This window comes from Capricornis sumatraensis, chromosome 15 (assembly GCF_032405125.1).
Source record: "Capricornis sumatraensis isolate serow.1 chromosome 15, serow.2, whole genome shotgun sequence".
NCBI lineage: Eukaryota > Metazoa > Chordata > Mammalia > Artiodactyla > Bovidae > Capricornis > Capricornis sumatraensis.
This window is the reverse complement of record NC_091083.1, coordinates 70,129,589-70,144,001: the sequence shown is the minus strand read 5'-3', so window position 1 is coordinate 70,144,001 and position 14,413 is coordinate 70,129,589. Positions and strand designations below refer to the sequence as shown.

Genomic DNA, 14,413 nt, shown 5'->3' with positions numbered 1-14,413 from the left:
GTGCTCTGATTTAAAGTACAACTCACGAACATGACGGATCCATCTGGAAGCAGATTCTTCTGGGTGTCTGCTACAAGCGAGAGTCTGAAAGGTCTGGTTTTTCTCATCTCCCATCTCATTCTACTTTTCCTCCACCCTCCCCATAGCTGTCCTTCAAATTCAGACCCATCAAACAGGCTAATATTCACAATTCATTATCTTTTCATTTCTAATCTTCTTTTCTTTTTTGCCACTGAAAGCAATCAAACCCAAACTGGACCTTGCTGACTCTTGAGTTGTAATTCTAGGTGCCTCGGGAGGAGGCGGATGGGGAAGGAGGATGTTGCTGCCAGGCGGCCTGGCCTGACCGCAGTGCCTTCTGTTTGCTCCACCACATTCCACTCAGGGTTGAGTCAGATGACCTCCTGCCAGGCAGGGAGGAAGTGCAAGGTTGCTTCACAAACGCATCATCTGTAAACTTATTTTGAAGTCAGGGGGAAAAAATACCTGTGTTGTCCTTGATCCAGAGCTGATTTGGCATCTTGATTCAGAAATTAATAAGCTCTCTAAATGGGAGAAGCAGCGTGAGACAATAGGCAACCTGGTCCCTTTGTGAGTCTGATTGCTGAGCAAAGACAGGGAGAAGGGTGGGCCAATGAGTATGAAAGCAGTCAGACCTCCAGGGACTAACGAACGAGGTCCCCCGAGTGAGACACAGGCCCCAGCTCAGCAAATGGCCGCACATCCATCCAGTTGTTGGTCCTTAATTCTCCTCTTTCCTTCACACGCCGCATCCATTCCAGAAGTGAAGCCTATCGAACTTGGGATATCTCTCTTAACACTGTCTGCTTCTCCTTACCTCCAAGCTGCCAGGCCAAGCACCCTCATCTCTTCACCCGATCCCCTGCAGAAGCCTCACCCCAGGCCCCTGCTTCCACTCCTGCCCCTCAGTGTTACCCCCGCCCCCAGCAACTGTCAGTGACACCCCTACGCACTTCGGGGAGAAGAAAAGGTGGTGTGGTCTTTGCCAGGGCCCACAGGGGAGTTCTGTAACCAGAGGGTTACAAAAACTCAAACCTCAGCTCCATATTCAAAAGAACTAGTACAAACTAGAGCCGTTCAGAGATGCCCCAACTCCCTCCGGGGTAGTGACTTTCCAGCACTGGGCAGGTGACTGGCTCACTTTGGCTGTGGCGGGGCTGGTGAGGAAACCTGGGAGGGTAGGTGGCTGCTCTGAGGCCCACTGCCCCCAACCCAATGCAGAAAGGAGATGGAGGAGCAGCTGTGTCTGTAGGTCTGGCAGGTGGGGGTTCGGTGAGACCTCGGCAGGGGCCCTGCCTCATGTGGGGATGGAGGCAGACTCACAGCTCCAGGCAAGTTCCCCTTTGTGTGTATTCACAGTTGGATTTTTCCTTCCTCCTGTTTACTTCTCCTGGCTCCAAAGAATGACCAAGCCTGTGTTTGCTTTTTTAATTTGTGATATTAAATATAGCCTTTGTGGCAGGCTTTTACATCCCAGCTATAAACTCTAGAAATGGAAATTGATCAGGGGGTGGTTGATATAACCAAGGCCATAAATGCTAAGAACGGAGATGCCATTCCAGTTTAATGCTTTTATCTAGCGAATGTGCCTTGTAAGGAGGAACATAAATCTTGCAGCTTGGTTGGGGGGAGGGGGTGGGATGGGGGGCATGGGGGTGGGTGGTAGGAGTAGGGGTATAATCTTGCTGTTTGTTACCACCAGGTGTCACTGTTAACTGGCTGTGCAAGAAAACATACCAACTCTCCCAGAGTTCACCTAGTTAAGTGATTTCAGTGGATAACAAATGAGAAAACCATGTTTGGGGTGTGGGAGGAGGGGTCAGCATGTCAGGAGCTATAAATAAGGCCCAGTCCCTGAGAATAAGCACTGGAGTACAAAATAACATGTTCTATCAGCCACACCCCATCTCAGCCTTGGAGAACTTAACTGACATAAATTCCCCAGTGGCCCCAGTGGCCTTTGAGGTACCTCCCAGCATGCAGTGGGCCTCCATGGTTCTGTGCCTTTCTGACCACGGAGCTTTTCCTTCTCCTACATGAAAGGAATCTGAGATGAGCGCACATTCCCCCAAATTCCTGTTTTTCCTTCCAATCAGTACATGCTCTCAACTTGGTTCAATTCAGCTCCATTAAAACCACACTCCTCAGGCCTCTCTCCGAGCAGCCTCTGAGGTTCCCTGCCTTTTGCATACATCATCCAGTCAATCTCCCACCCTCAGGCTAAACAGAACAAGAACTGGGCAATATCTGTTTTTTCAAACTTGGAAGCCCATGCCCAGCAAGGGAGGGACAATGCTTTCAGGCCACCCGGTTTCCACCCCCACAGTCCTAACTCCACCTGTCACCCTGAGGCGCCAGGTGGGGGTGCAAGGTGCCAGCAGGTGGTGACCAGCTGGTACACCTCCTGGTTGGGCAAGTGCGGGATGCTGCGGATCTTATGCATGTGGTGGGAAAGGGAGAGAGCCTCCCACAGACGTTGTGTAGACAGGCCCGGGGCTCCAGTCCTGGACGCAGGCAAACCCAGGTTCACATCTTCCTAGCTCTGCGACCGGACCTTGAGCAGGTGGCTTTGTTTCCTTGCCCCTCATCTCCTTTCCCTGTAAACTGGGTTTGGTGATAACAGCTTCCTCCAGACATGTCACGCCGATGCTTAGCGTTAGTGTGTAAGACTCCACTCGGCAATCATTCATGCTGCTGATTGACTGGGTAGCTACTCCGTGCCTGGCACTGTTCCAGACATGAAAACTAGAGGGGAGCAGAGGAGAGGAGGCCTGTGCCCTCATGATGCTCCCATTCTGGAGTTATATTTATTTGTATGTGCACACCCGTATGGAAAGCGTTAGTCGCTCAGTCGTGTCTGACTCTTCTGTGACCCCATAGGTTGTAGCCTACCAGGCTCCTCTGTCAGTGGAATTCTCCAGGCAAGAATACTGGAGTGGGTAGCCATTGCCTTCTCCAGGGGATCTTCCTGACCCAGGGATCAAACCAAGGTCTCCTGTGTTGTAGGCAGATTCTTTACCATCTGAGACACCAGGGAATCATCCACGTGGGGAGATATATAAATTTGCCAAATATATGATGTGTTGGGTATTTGTTACACATACATGTATACCCCTGGGCATGGTATTTTGGGGGCATGGAAGTGCAGAATCTTAACCACTGGACCTCCAGGGAAGTCCCTGAAAGATCTTTTTCATGTTAGTTGTTCCACCTTTCCCTTACCACTTTTGCTCGAGCAGCCACGACCAAGTTTGAATGTTCATTTGCTGACTGACTTCCCCACATTCTTTCTAGCAGTAGGATCTCAGCCCATCAAAGATGCAGCCACTGCCTCAAACCCTGGACGAACTCATACTGGCAGAGGCTTGTTCATTTCATCCCCGTCAGAGCCCCAACTCCTCTCTTTACCCACATGTGGGCTTATTATATTTGAATGGATCAGCAGCCACAGAGGTGATCCGTTAGTTCAGCTGAGCTTGAAATTAGCAGCTCACCCCCTTAAACGGTGTGGGCAATGTGTTTGAGCTTGGGCTGCCGAGCTGTTTCCCCCTCAGACTACACCCAGCATGGAAATGAGGGCACTCCTAATATTTTCCCTTTTGACATTTGATTAATAGTGGACAAATCCAGACCCAGTAGTTAGCTTTCCTATTATCCATCTTTTGGCAGGCACTGCTGCTTTTCAAGTCTCATTGTTCTAAAAATGTACTCAGATCTGAAGCTGTTCACTGTGTGGATACAGGCATGATTTCCTGGTGTCAAAGATAAGAGACATCTGCCATGCAAATTACAGACGAAGTGGGTTGCTGGGTTTCAGATCGGAAGCCAGGGACCTCTGTGCTACCAATTAAATCAAATGCTACCAATCCTTCCCCTGCTTTCTCGGTGTTGTCACGTGACTGATAATCTGCCAGGGTCATCCAATCTACCACCCAGTGGTAAAGCCCAGTGTGGGGCCTGCATGCAATTGATATGTGCCATACTGGGTCGGGAACCGTGATGCTCATGATGGGAGATCGAGCCTGGTAGCTGGACAGCCTGCACCAAGTGGATTTCAGATATCAAAAGCCTTGGCCGGCTACGGAGTGGTCATTTCATCCCTTTGTGAAGTCTGAGGTCTGACATGAACACCTAAGAGGCAGGAGTGAATGTTGACAATCTCAGTGCCAAGTGAAGTAGCCAGGGACATGGCCTCAATTATCTTATTATATATGTATTTATTCAGAAGATGCTTTAGAGTCTCTTATTCACCAGATACTGTGCTGAGAGTTCAAAGGTGAAGACCACAGTAGAGTTGGCCTCACATGACTGCTTAGTAGTGGTATCACCTTGGGCAAATTAATTTCCTTCTGGAAGTCTCAGTTTCCTCATCTACAAGACTAGAATAAGCATATCTTTTTTTTTTTCTGCATGATAAAATTATTACAAAAATTTAGCAAAGTCATGTATATTAGTCTATAACACAGAATGTCAGCCCAGAGTAAAAAGTCAATCAGTAGTAGTCATTTTCATTATTTAAACTTCCTCCTTATTCCGAAAAAGACCTCGAGTATCTTACAAACAAAGTGTATGCAACAAGGTAAATAAGAAGCGAAGACATTTTTTAAAGGAAAAATAAGAAGAGGGAAAACAAAGTGAAGCCAGGGCTGAGGTTCATTTGTAAAACACAGACTTGGAACTCTTCACCTCTGCTAGAGATGAGCCTGCAGCAGGCTCTGGGCTTCCTAACAGAGGAGGCAGAGAGGAAGACATACCTGCTGTGCGACTTCTAGTCATTACTGAAGTCAGAACGGAAAGCTTTTAGAAGGCAGCCCTCTCTGGAATTCCCTTGGTATTGAACCCCTTGGTCATCTTAGAAGAACACTAGGTACATTTGTGACTGATGACTCCTAACAGCCTCCTAACAGTAAATACAGAAACACATTTCCTAGAGCTGTTTCTTACAGCTCCATCAGTGGAGGCTGCTGGCTTGGTGCCCAAGTGTGGGTTGCAGGACAAGAGTTCGAAGGTGGCAGGGAAGGGGCCGCAAAACAGGTAGGCTACCAGGAAGATGTCTTTTTCTGCAAGGGTGTGAATCTTCCAGGGAGGGCCAGGAAACTCGGCATGCAGCCGGAGAGTACAGACGGCCAGGGCCACTTTGAGATCCATGCCCAGCAGCGTTGCCATCGTGGGATCTGGGCTGTCAGTGGGGCCTGGAGCCGGGAGAGCTAGCCAGATGGGAAGGACTGCTTTTAAATCCGGCCCCAGTGGGATTTAAACCCTTCTCGGCTCTGGCTTATTTTTGAATTGTCGGTAACAGATTGGGCCTCTCAGTGCCATATCTTTTTAAATATGCACAAAGCCATGGAGTCATTCCACTGCAACTATGATACTTTGTCTTCTGGTACTTTAGGGACTGCATTAGCATCATAAGCTTCCCCTAGTGTTTATGGTTTTAATTCCTGTCCCGGTTGCATTTAAAAATGTTTTTAATACCGGCCTCTGAGTATGCAGGTTGGCGATCGATAGATGAATGACTGTGAACAGGTAAATATAGTTAAGTCGAGCGAGTATGTATAGCTGCAAAGGCAATTGGTGGTATTTATTTGGAGAGTAAATCGTTGCTCCAAGTCATAATCCTCCATTTCCAACATTTAGAAACAAAAAAACGGCCTCCGTGCAGGGGAAGATGGCTAAATTGAATAGCAAGAGGACAGGCTTGAAATACTGGTTAACCAATGAAGCGAGACCCATTAGAGTAAATTACCAAGTATGGAAGCATCACCCCACTGCTTTGCTGACTCCGACACGTGGATACCCTTAGCATCCGTTTATTTAAAAGGAAACACACAGCCTCATTTGTAGCATCAGCATGTACCGAGTCAGCAGGTACAGAATCATGGGAGAAGAGGTGGCCGGGGAAGAGAAGAGCATGGTGGCTGTTCTGCCAGAAAGGGAACCACAGGGAAGCCAAAATCACTTTGCAGTATGCCTGCTTTCCAACAAGTGAGTTTATCCTCCAGTTGCGTTTAGTCGCACCCACATAGAGACAGCCTGTGTCGTGTCCCTAAGGAGACGCCCTGAGTAACTTCTTTCAATGCCCCAAATAAATAAATAAATAAACCTCTCAGAGCCGCAAGTTCTTTACCACTGGCATTTATGCAGACAGCTCATGAGAGCATTTTATAAATCCAGAAGGAGACAAGGAGCAGCAGATCCCTCAAGCAAGTAATTGACGAGAAAGAATAGCCTGTCACCCAGGAGAACTGGGAGCACTGAATTTCAGTTACGGTTTATTTAGCTTTGCCGAGCCTCGATTGGCCGGCAGTTTTCTAGAATTCCCCTTGAAGCCAGCGCGGTCTAGCATGAGATGGTGAGGACGTACCCCATAATATTCGCGTCTTCAGCAGAAGGGTGTCTTTTGGGTTCTGCCCCACTTGGGATGGACAGGCCCAGGATTCAGCCCCCAGATTTGAGAACTGCTGGGGCATGTTGGAGCTGGAAGGGGCTTAGAACCAATCCCACTGATGTCCAGGAAAGACTTGCTGGGTCCCCACCTCAGGAGTCCTTCCCCGGCTCCGGCCCAGCCGTGACCTGAGCCTGGCCCTCTTCATGTCGCACTGTGGGTGTCTGTGGTCCATCTGTCCTCCCCTACCAGACAGGGAACCCTGAGGCCAGAGCCTTTGTCCACCCATCTTTGCGTCCCACACACCTGATGCAGCTCCCCGTGCTGGACCAGGCGCCAGTAAACATTTGGTGAACCATGCAGAGGTGGGACCAGACCCAGCCAATCAGATTCAAGCAGCATGTTTCCCAGCCCCCCAGGTGCCCCCACCCCCGGCTTTGTCACTCAGAGCACCTGATATTGATCATAAAGGAATGAGTCGCATTCTGTTGGTTTGGTGTCTGGAGTTTATTAGGTACTTACTGATACCCGTCAACTGTAGATAGGGCTGAAGTGCAGGGAAATGGCTGCCTGCATGAAGTGAAATTCAATAAAACCACATTTTAAGTGAAAAATCAGTATAAACACCAGGCTTCTTTGCCATGGAAACAGAGGTTGCTTAGAAACTGCCTAACGGCGAGTTCTAAATTTTTTAAAGTCAAGTTATCATTTAAGCTACATGGCCCTACAGGTTATTGAGAGATAATCACTTGCCTCAGGACACTCGGAGGCAAGAGGCCCAGCCGAGTGCCTCCCAGAATTCTGGGGACCAGATAATCTCTTGATAACTGTGCCCCCTGGAGCCACTGATTTGGGCCTGGGGGAAGGAGAAAGAAATTTTTGTGCAGGAGTTAAATGGTGTACATACATACATATATATATATATATATATATATATATATATATTTTTTTTTTTTTTTAAGTGTTTTTGGGGGGCTTGAAAAAAGATGGAGTTGGCCATTTGGCGTGTTCACCAGCCATCCCAGCCATGTCTCAAGATGTATTAGGAACATTTTCCAGGCAGTTACTCCAATCAGTTCAAAACAGAGGTCTCCTCTTTGTCTTTCATCTTTCGATTATGCAGAAGGATGCTTTCAGGGTCTTCGGCTTTCTGCCTTTCCCTGTCTGGGTGCCCCTCTCCCCTAAAAGGGCAGGAACCGGGCCTAGGACAGGGTGGTCCTAGAGGTTGGAGCAAAGCCGGGCCTCTGAGTAGTCAGACAACATCTCCTGGGTCTCAGGCTCAGCTCCCAGGGCCTCAGAGTGAACGAGGGTCTGGTTTCAGAATTTGTCAGTGTTTAGAGTTCAGCAGGTCGCATGTCTTTTGCTAAGCAAAGAGCACAGCTCTGCCTACCAGCCACCTGGCACAGTTGCACGGCACAGTAATTGCTCCCGACCTCAGGCACACGGAGGACAAAGAACAGTGCATTCATTTCTTCCTGAAAATAATGGGCAAAATTACAACCCCAGTGGCTGAGGATTGGGACCCCTACCAAGTCAATATGAAGGAAATTATGACTGAAGCGAAAGACAAATGTTCTGCCCCTTTCAGAGCATCTGAGAATTTTCCATGGTGTGGCAGTCCTGCCGGGGTTGGTAGTGATAATTATTCCTGAGACACACACACTCTTTCTGGAAGGAACAGTTGTTTTCATCATACACTTCAAAGTGCTTTCCTGCACCTCATCTCCTTAGAGCCTCCGAACAAACCTGTGAAGAGGGTGGGGCCAGTGTGATTATTTTCCTTTGGAGAAAGAGGAAAACATGTTCACAGAGGCAAAATAATTTGCTTCCAGACGCAGAGAGAAGAAACTAGCATAGCCAACCTGCCATTCTGGGGATTCTGTCACTTTAGGAGCTCAGGAATGAGACCCAAAATAATTCTTCCAAGAGTTTGGCCCTGGCTTCTAGAAGAAGATGAACTTTGCACGTGATTTTTCCTTTGCTTCCCTGTTAGTGTCTTATTTAGGGATCCTGAAGGGCAGAAAGAGTGGCTTCCTTCCTTTTCCTTTCCTGCCAACGAATGCAACACCCGAATTTAGCAAGTTAAAAAGGGATGCCGAAAATGAACTTCAGCGTTGCAGAACAGAGTGGTGACTGATCTGGGCTGCAGCACCACTTGGCTGGGTGTCGCCCAGATCAAAATACTCCTTGAAGTTGAGAGTGTGCACCCATGCTGTCGCTTGAAGAATTGTTCCAGTTCTTGAAGGGGGAGAAAAAAAAAAATCAAATGAAATCATTTGCATTCTAACAGCCTTTGGCACCAGGGAAAACTGTCGACTGTATCACGTGTAAATAGAAATCTGCTTCCCAGTTTTGGTGCATTTTTTCATCACTTCCCTCGCCACTGTAATTATCAAAGATATTTTTGTTTTTAAACAAAAATTGTCTCCTACGCAGGCCCCATCTCCTTTCTGCGGTGAAGTGGAAACAATGAATTAGAATATTCTAATCACTTCTCCAGGATCCACCGCTGAGGTTATAAACCCAAGATTATCCTGAGTAAAGAAAACTTCAGGCACTAGACAGGTCAGAAAACCAGAGTGCCCCCTCCACCTGTCTCCCTGGCCACCTGAGCCCACATCTGTTAAACCCAAGGAAGGAAGCAAAACTGGCTCCACTGAAGTACATCCTGAATCCGTCCCCCAAGGGCACAGGCTTTTCAGATTAGCAAAATTAAAACCCAGAATTTAGCACCAGTTAGCAACCGTTTTGGACATGACAGAGCAGGCACGCCACAACTGTTTAAGTTCTGTCCAACGCCCAGTAGTAGGGGAGAGGCTGCTCAGAATGGTCATCAAGAGAAAAACGTGATCCATCAGATAGATTCTGTCTGCTGTTAGCTGGTAGACAGGGATCCCATGCGGGCAGCCCTGTGTAGGGCCGGATCTGCATTTTCCCTGTTAAACCCCAGCAGAGCCCTGGGTGAAGTGTATCTCCCATTTTCAGAAATGAGGAAGCTGAGATGAAGATAAATCATGCAGCTAGTGACGTCTGTGGTAATGTGACTCCCGTTAGTGACATCCGTGGATCCTTCCTTAGTGGTGAGCCATTCACCTCTTCTTTAGGTCATTTTATAGAATATAGCTATTTCAGCTCTAATATTTTGGTCACCTGATGCAAACAGCCAACTGATTGTAAAAGACCCCAATGCTGAGAAAGTGAGGGCAGAAGGAGAAGAGGGCATCAGAGGATGAGATGGCTGGATGACATCACCAATGCAATGGACATGAACTTGGACAAACGATGGGAGATGATGAGGGATAGAGGCCTGGCGTGCTGCAGTCCATGGGGTTGCAAAGAGTCAGACATGAGTTAGCAATTGAACAACAACTATTTCAGCGAGGGATGCTATCTGAAGTCATGAGTGTGCAGCGTGATAAGTCCCTTCCTTATTAAACATGAAACCGGTTCAACCAAACTGAGTGCTTACCGTGTGCACACCAAACACCCGAGATACAGCAGGGAAACAGGCGTCCCTGGCCTCAGGGGCTTGTGCTATAAGGAAGGGAGATGGTCAGTCAACAGGCTGTTGACAAATGCTGGGAAGAGTATCCTGAGAAGGAAAAGTCGGGCAAGCACCTGGGCGAGGTGGCCGGGAAGGCCGCCCTCTCTGTGCAGGTGGCACAGGCGCTGAGATGGGCAGGATGGCTGCAAGAGAGCCACCCAGCTAGGGAAGGGCCTCACCCTTCCTGAGACTGAAAAGCCAGACTCTGCATCGCTGAGTCAGCCAAGCATAAGAAGTTTACACCTGGGTTGCCCAGTGCCATGGCCCCGGGCATCATTTAGAAATGAAATGTGAGCAGATAAGAGGCAAGGGTTGTGACCCCATGATTCAGACCAAGATAAAGAACCTCACCTGTGGTGGGTACCTGGCGCTGGGTAGCCCAGGCCCTTCCACTGTGTTTGTGTTGTGTTTGTCACCAGTACTTGGTGTCTCCTAAAGGTCTCAGGGCAGGGCTTAGCTGATCTTGCCATGGGAAACAACTGGATCAGATCTCTCTGTGGGTGAATCCAGACCACCAAAATTCCATGGCTCTCAGAGGCCTCGACTACTGAGTTCAGCAGCTTGCTGGAGGGAAGAGATAAGGACCTGAGGCCCACGAGTTGAGGATTTTGCCCAGGCTCCCCAAGCAGGACAGAGAGTCCCTGCCCATGACTGGTCCTGTGAGCAGAGAGGACCTTGTAATGGAGGTGGGCCTTATCCATTTCCTTCCTTCTAAAAACTGCTTTGTAGCCAAGAATTTAACCACTTTCTTTGCCAAGAGCTTGTTTGATGTCAATATGGTTCCGCTCAGACTAATTACTTTCCTTCTCTCTCTGTCAACGGAAATGAAACTCTTTACCTCTCTTTCTGTTAGACTTTGGGACCATCATAATGGTCTTCAGAACTAAAGCGGGTTTTGTTCTGCTGTTCAAAGTGATGTGGTTATCAGTTTTTTTTCACAAATAGCCCAGTATAGAGCCTCTGGGGGTGCGGGGAGCCCAGCAGCCCCCTCCACGCCCCCATAGTCCTTTGCCATCTCTCCACAGCGTTTTCCTCCACCTGATGAAGGTCGACCCGGACTCTACCTGGTTCTTCCTGAACGAACTTTACTGCCCAGAGGAGTTCACGCCTCCCCACCCCAGCCTCCACCCTGTGCAGCTGCGAGGGGCCACCAGGCAGCAGAACCCCTACTCAGCTAACGTGCTCCGCCTGCTCCCGGAGCTGCAGTGACACCCCTCCCTGGGCAGCCAAGTGGATGCCAGAGGAGGTCCTTTCCCTCCCCTGCCGAGGAGGACGAGGACGTGGGGCCGACCCCACGCTGGCGAGGGCGGTGGCGGTGGCAGCAGAGAAGGCTGCCAAGGTGGATTAGACAGCCAATCGATTTATAAATTGATCGATCACACAACTGCTCAGAAATTGGATTGAAGGAAAGCAGCCGACTGTTATTTATATTTCATACCTGGTGTTTTCAAATGACATTGTCTGGCAGCTCTAAGGGCTTAACTCCTTAGCGCACCACCTCTGCGGCCCCAGCTGCCTCACAGGCCACCCCACACACACACCCGTACCTGAGAGCTTGGGAACACATCGGGCAGAGGCCTGTGCATCGTGTGTGTCCTGTGAGCGCTCAAGGACCACGTGGAAGCGACACCCATCCACGAGTTTTCTGGTCACTGGCCAGCAGCACCAACTCACACACCTCCCTCTCCTCAAATAAGGAGATGGAACCTCACTGTTCTTTGGAAGGAGGTGAAATAAAGGCACTACTTGGATGAAAAGTATGATCAAGACCTCACTTTGAAGTTTGTTATTTCAATTGGGTGACTTTTTAAAAATGAGTTTATGTTTGTAAAGGGATAATACAGACTCATGGTATAAAATCCAAGTGGTACAAAACACTGAGAAGTCATTCTTCCCATCCTCATTCACCAGACATCTAATTTCCCTCTCTAGAGGCAAATACTCCTGATAGTTGTTTGGATACCTTTTAAGTATTTTTCAACTGTCTATCATGGATAATGGTCTACTGATGGCCAGGTGGCTGTGACGCATTTGCACCAGTCAGGACTTGGCCAGCCCTGCTTCATCCCTCCCCTTCCCAGTTACCTCCACGCCCCCACTCAGCCCCTGCATTATTTTGAAGCAAATCCCAGATGTCATATCCAAACTGTTTTTTTTTTTTTTTAATGGACAACCAGAATAGATTGGGCTTTCCTGGTGGCTCAGATGATAAAGAATCTGTCCACAATGCAGGAGACCTGGGTTTGATCCGTAGGTCGGGAAGATCCCCTGGAGAAGGGAATGGCTACCCACTCCAGTATTCTTGCCTGGAGAATCCCATGGACTGAGGAGCCTGAGGGGCAACAGTCCATGGGGTTGTTAAGACTTGGACACGACTGAGCAACTAACCCACAGAATAGCATTCAAAAAATTTTAACAATGGTCCTTTAATATTATATTCAGTCAGTGTTCAGATTTTCCCAGTGTGTTTGAATCAGGATTCAAATAAGGTGTGTACATTGCCATTGTCGATATGTCCCTTAATAAATCTCTCTTAATTTATAGATTCTCCACCTCTTTTCTTTTCCTGGGAAGTTTTTTGTTAAGGAAACAGGTCATTTATTCTACAGCACTTCCCACAGTCTGGGTTTACTGATTACATCCCCTTGGGGGTCATTGCACAGGCTCCTCCTGTCACCTGTATTTCCTATAAATGAGGCAAAACAAGAGATCAGGGTTTTTTTGTTTTTATTTTTTGGCAGCACTCCTCTGTGGGTGGTATCACTCACTTCCATCAGGAGGTGTGTGATGTCTGATCTCTTCTTGTGATGTTGGCACTGGTGGGTCGTGCTTGGACCTAGTCATTCATTACGGATCGCAGAGCAACGCTCTTCCTGCCCCACCATGCCAGCTGGCTTGTAGCTAGAGCCTTGTGTCCCTTCATCAACCATTCAGTAACCTTGAGAGAGTTTGTGTGGAAAAGGCAGGATAAACACTTGATTTTCGTAGCTGGGAGACTTAAAACCCACAGATTATGTAAATTCAGGTATACAGCCGCGCGCACACACACAGAGGTGCTGAAGGACACACGTGCAGGAATGATGAGTGCTTTCTCAGCAGTTGCATGGTGAGGCACTAGCTAGATAACTCCTCCAGTGACATAGATAATCCCCAAGCTCTAAAAATAAAAAAACAACCAGAAGATGACTGGCATGGGGACCTCGTGGAGCAAGGGTCCCCAGCCCATTCCAGAGAGGTCCCACTCCTTGCCTTGCAGAGCCTCCATGCAAGGGCAGCGGGATGGCCCAGCTGGCTTCTGGTCTGGCTCTGTCAGTGAGTCATCAGCCTCCACCCCCCCACCCCCCGCCAACAACTTTGGGCCTCAGTTCTCCCACCTGGAAAGTGGACGGAATGGGCCAGAGGGAGAACTCTTAAACTTGGACGATTGTAGACTCTGCTAGCAATCATTCCCCGAAAACATTCCTCCTCCCTGTCACTCCCTGGAGGGTACAGCATCCTCTGAGCCTGCAGTAACGGCTCATCTCCACCTCTTGCTCGGTCCACTCAGCGGACCTCGAAAGATTCTGTGTCCAATTTCAGATACCTCACTTGTGACCCCACAGGGACTCCAAGTTAAGAAGCCCTGAAAAGAGAGAGATAATCACTTAACTTTCTTCCAGTTCGAAAATTCTGGAGTGATTTCCTTTGGGGAAAGGGAGGAAATACCCTCTAATTGAGGGGATTGTCAAAGGATTCACAGAGCATTGTTCCCGATTCCGCTGGGGACACAGTGATAGACTAATTCAATCTCTAGGTCCTGACAAATGAGAAGACAGGTCAGAGAGGTGATGTGACTTGTCGAGCATGACCTGGCTCCCAGAGAGATTAAAGCAGCCTGCCTTCCTTTACCAGGTGCCAGGGTGTGGCAGGCCAAGATGGTGTGCCAAGGAGTCAGGGTGCATGCACACCCACCCTGTACCATGATATTAGAAAGCTCGTGCTTTGGGGAAGCCCTCCAGGGGATAACTTGCACGAGAGAATTTCCGTGATGTTCCGAAAACCCACCGCTTCCTCAAAGAGTTAAGATATCCCGAGTCGCTTTCAGATTCCTGCAGGCAGATTGTTGCACTTGATTAAAAAAAAAAAAAAACTAATTAGAGTGCCTCTCTGGTTATTATTATATTCAGGCAACTTTAATTTTGAATCTGTCCTGCTGACTCAATCTAGTCCTTGTTAATGTCTGCTTTGCAAAGCGATCGTTTCCCCCTGTTAAAATTTCTGGTGCAGCGATGGTTTCTCCTCTCATTCAGGGTGTACCCTGAGTACCCTGAGTGGCTGTGTGGCTGGAGTCGGGTAGGGGAGGAATGAATAGGCAGATGCTGAAAGGCCCTGCAGTTGGGGTTGAGATGTTTGAGCTCTGATCTGCAGGAAGTGGAGGATTCAGGGATATGTAAAGCTGGACCCAGGGGATCCTGAGAAGAGTT

The 14,413-nt window shown here is 48.5% G+C and overlaps 1 protein-coding gene across 1 annotated transcript in view; it reads left to right on the top strand.

Moving 5' to 3' along the window:
* The window catches only part of TTI1 (TELO2 interacting protein 1), a 30,460-nt gene extending 18,786 nt beyond the window's left edge, over positions 1–11,674 (top strand). The window contains exon 7 of the mRNA XM_068987744.1: positions 10,976–11,674. Within this exon, the coding sequence (XP_068843845.1) occupies positions 10,976–11,159 (184 nt within the window). The 3' untranslated portion in view covers positions 11,160–11,674. The remainder of the gene's footprint in view (positions 1–10,975) is intronic.
* Positions 11,675–14,413: the final 2,739 nt, after the last annotated feature.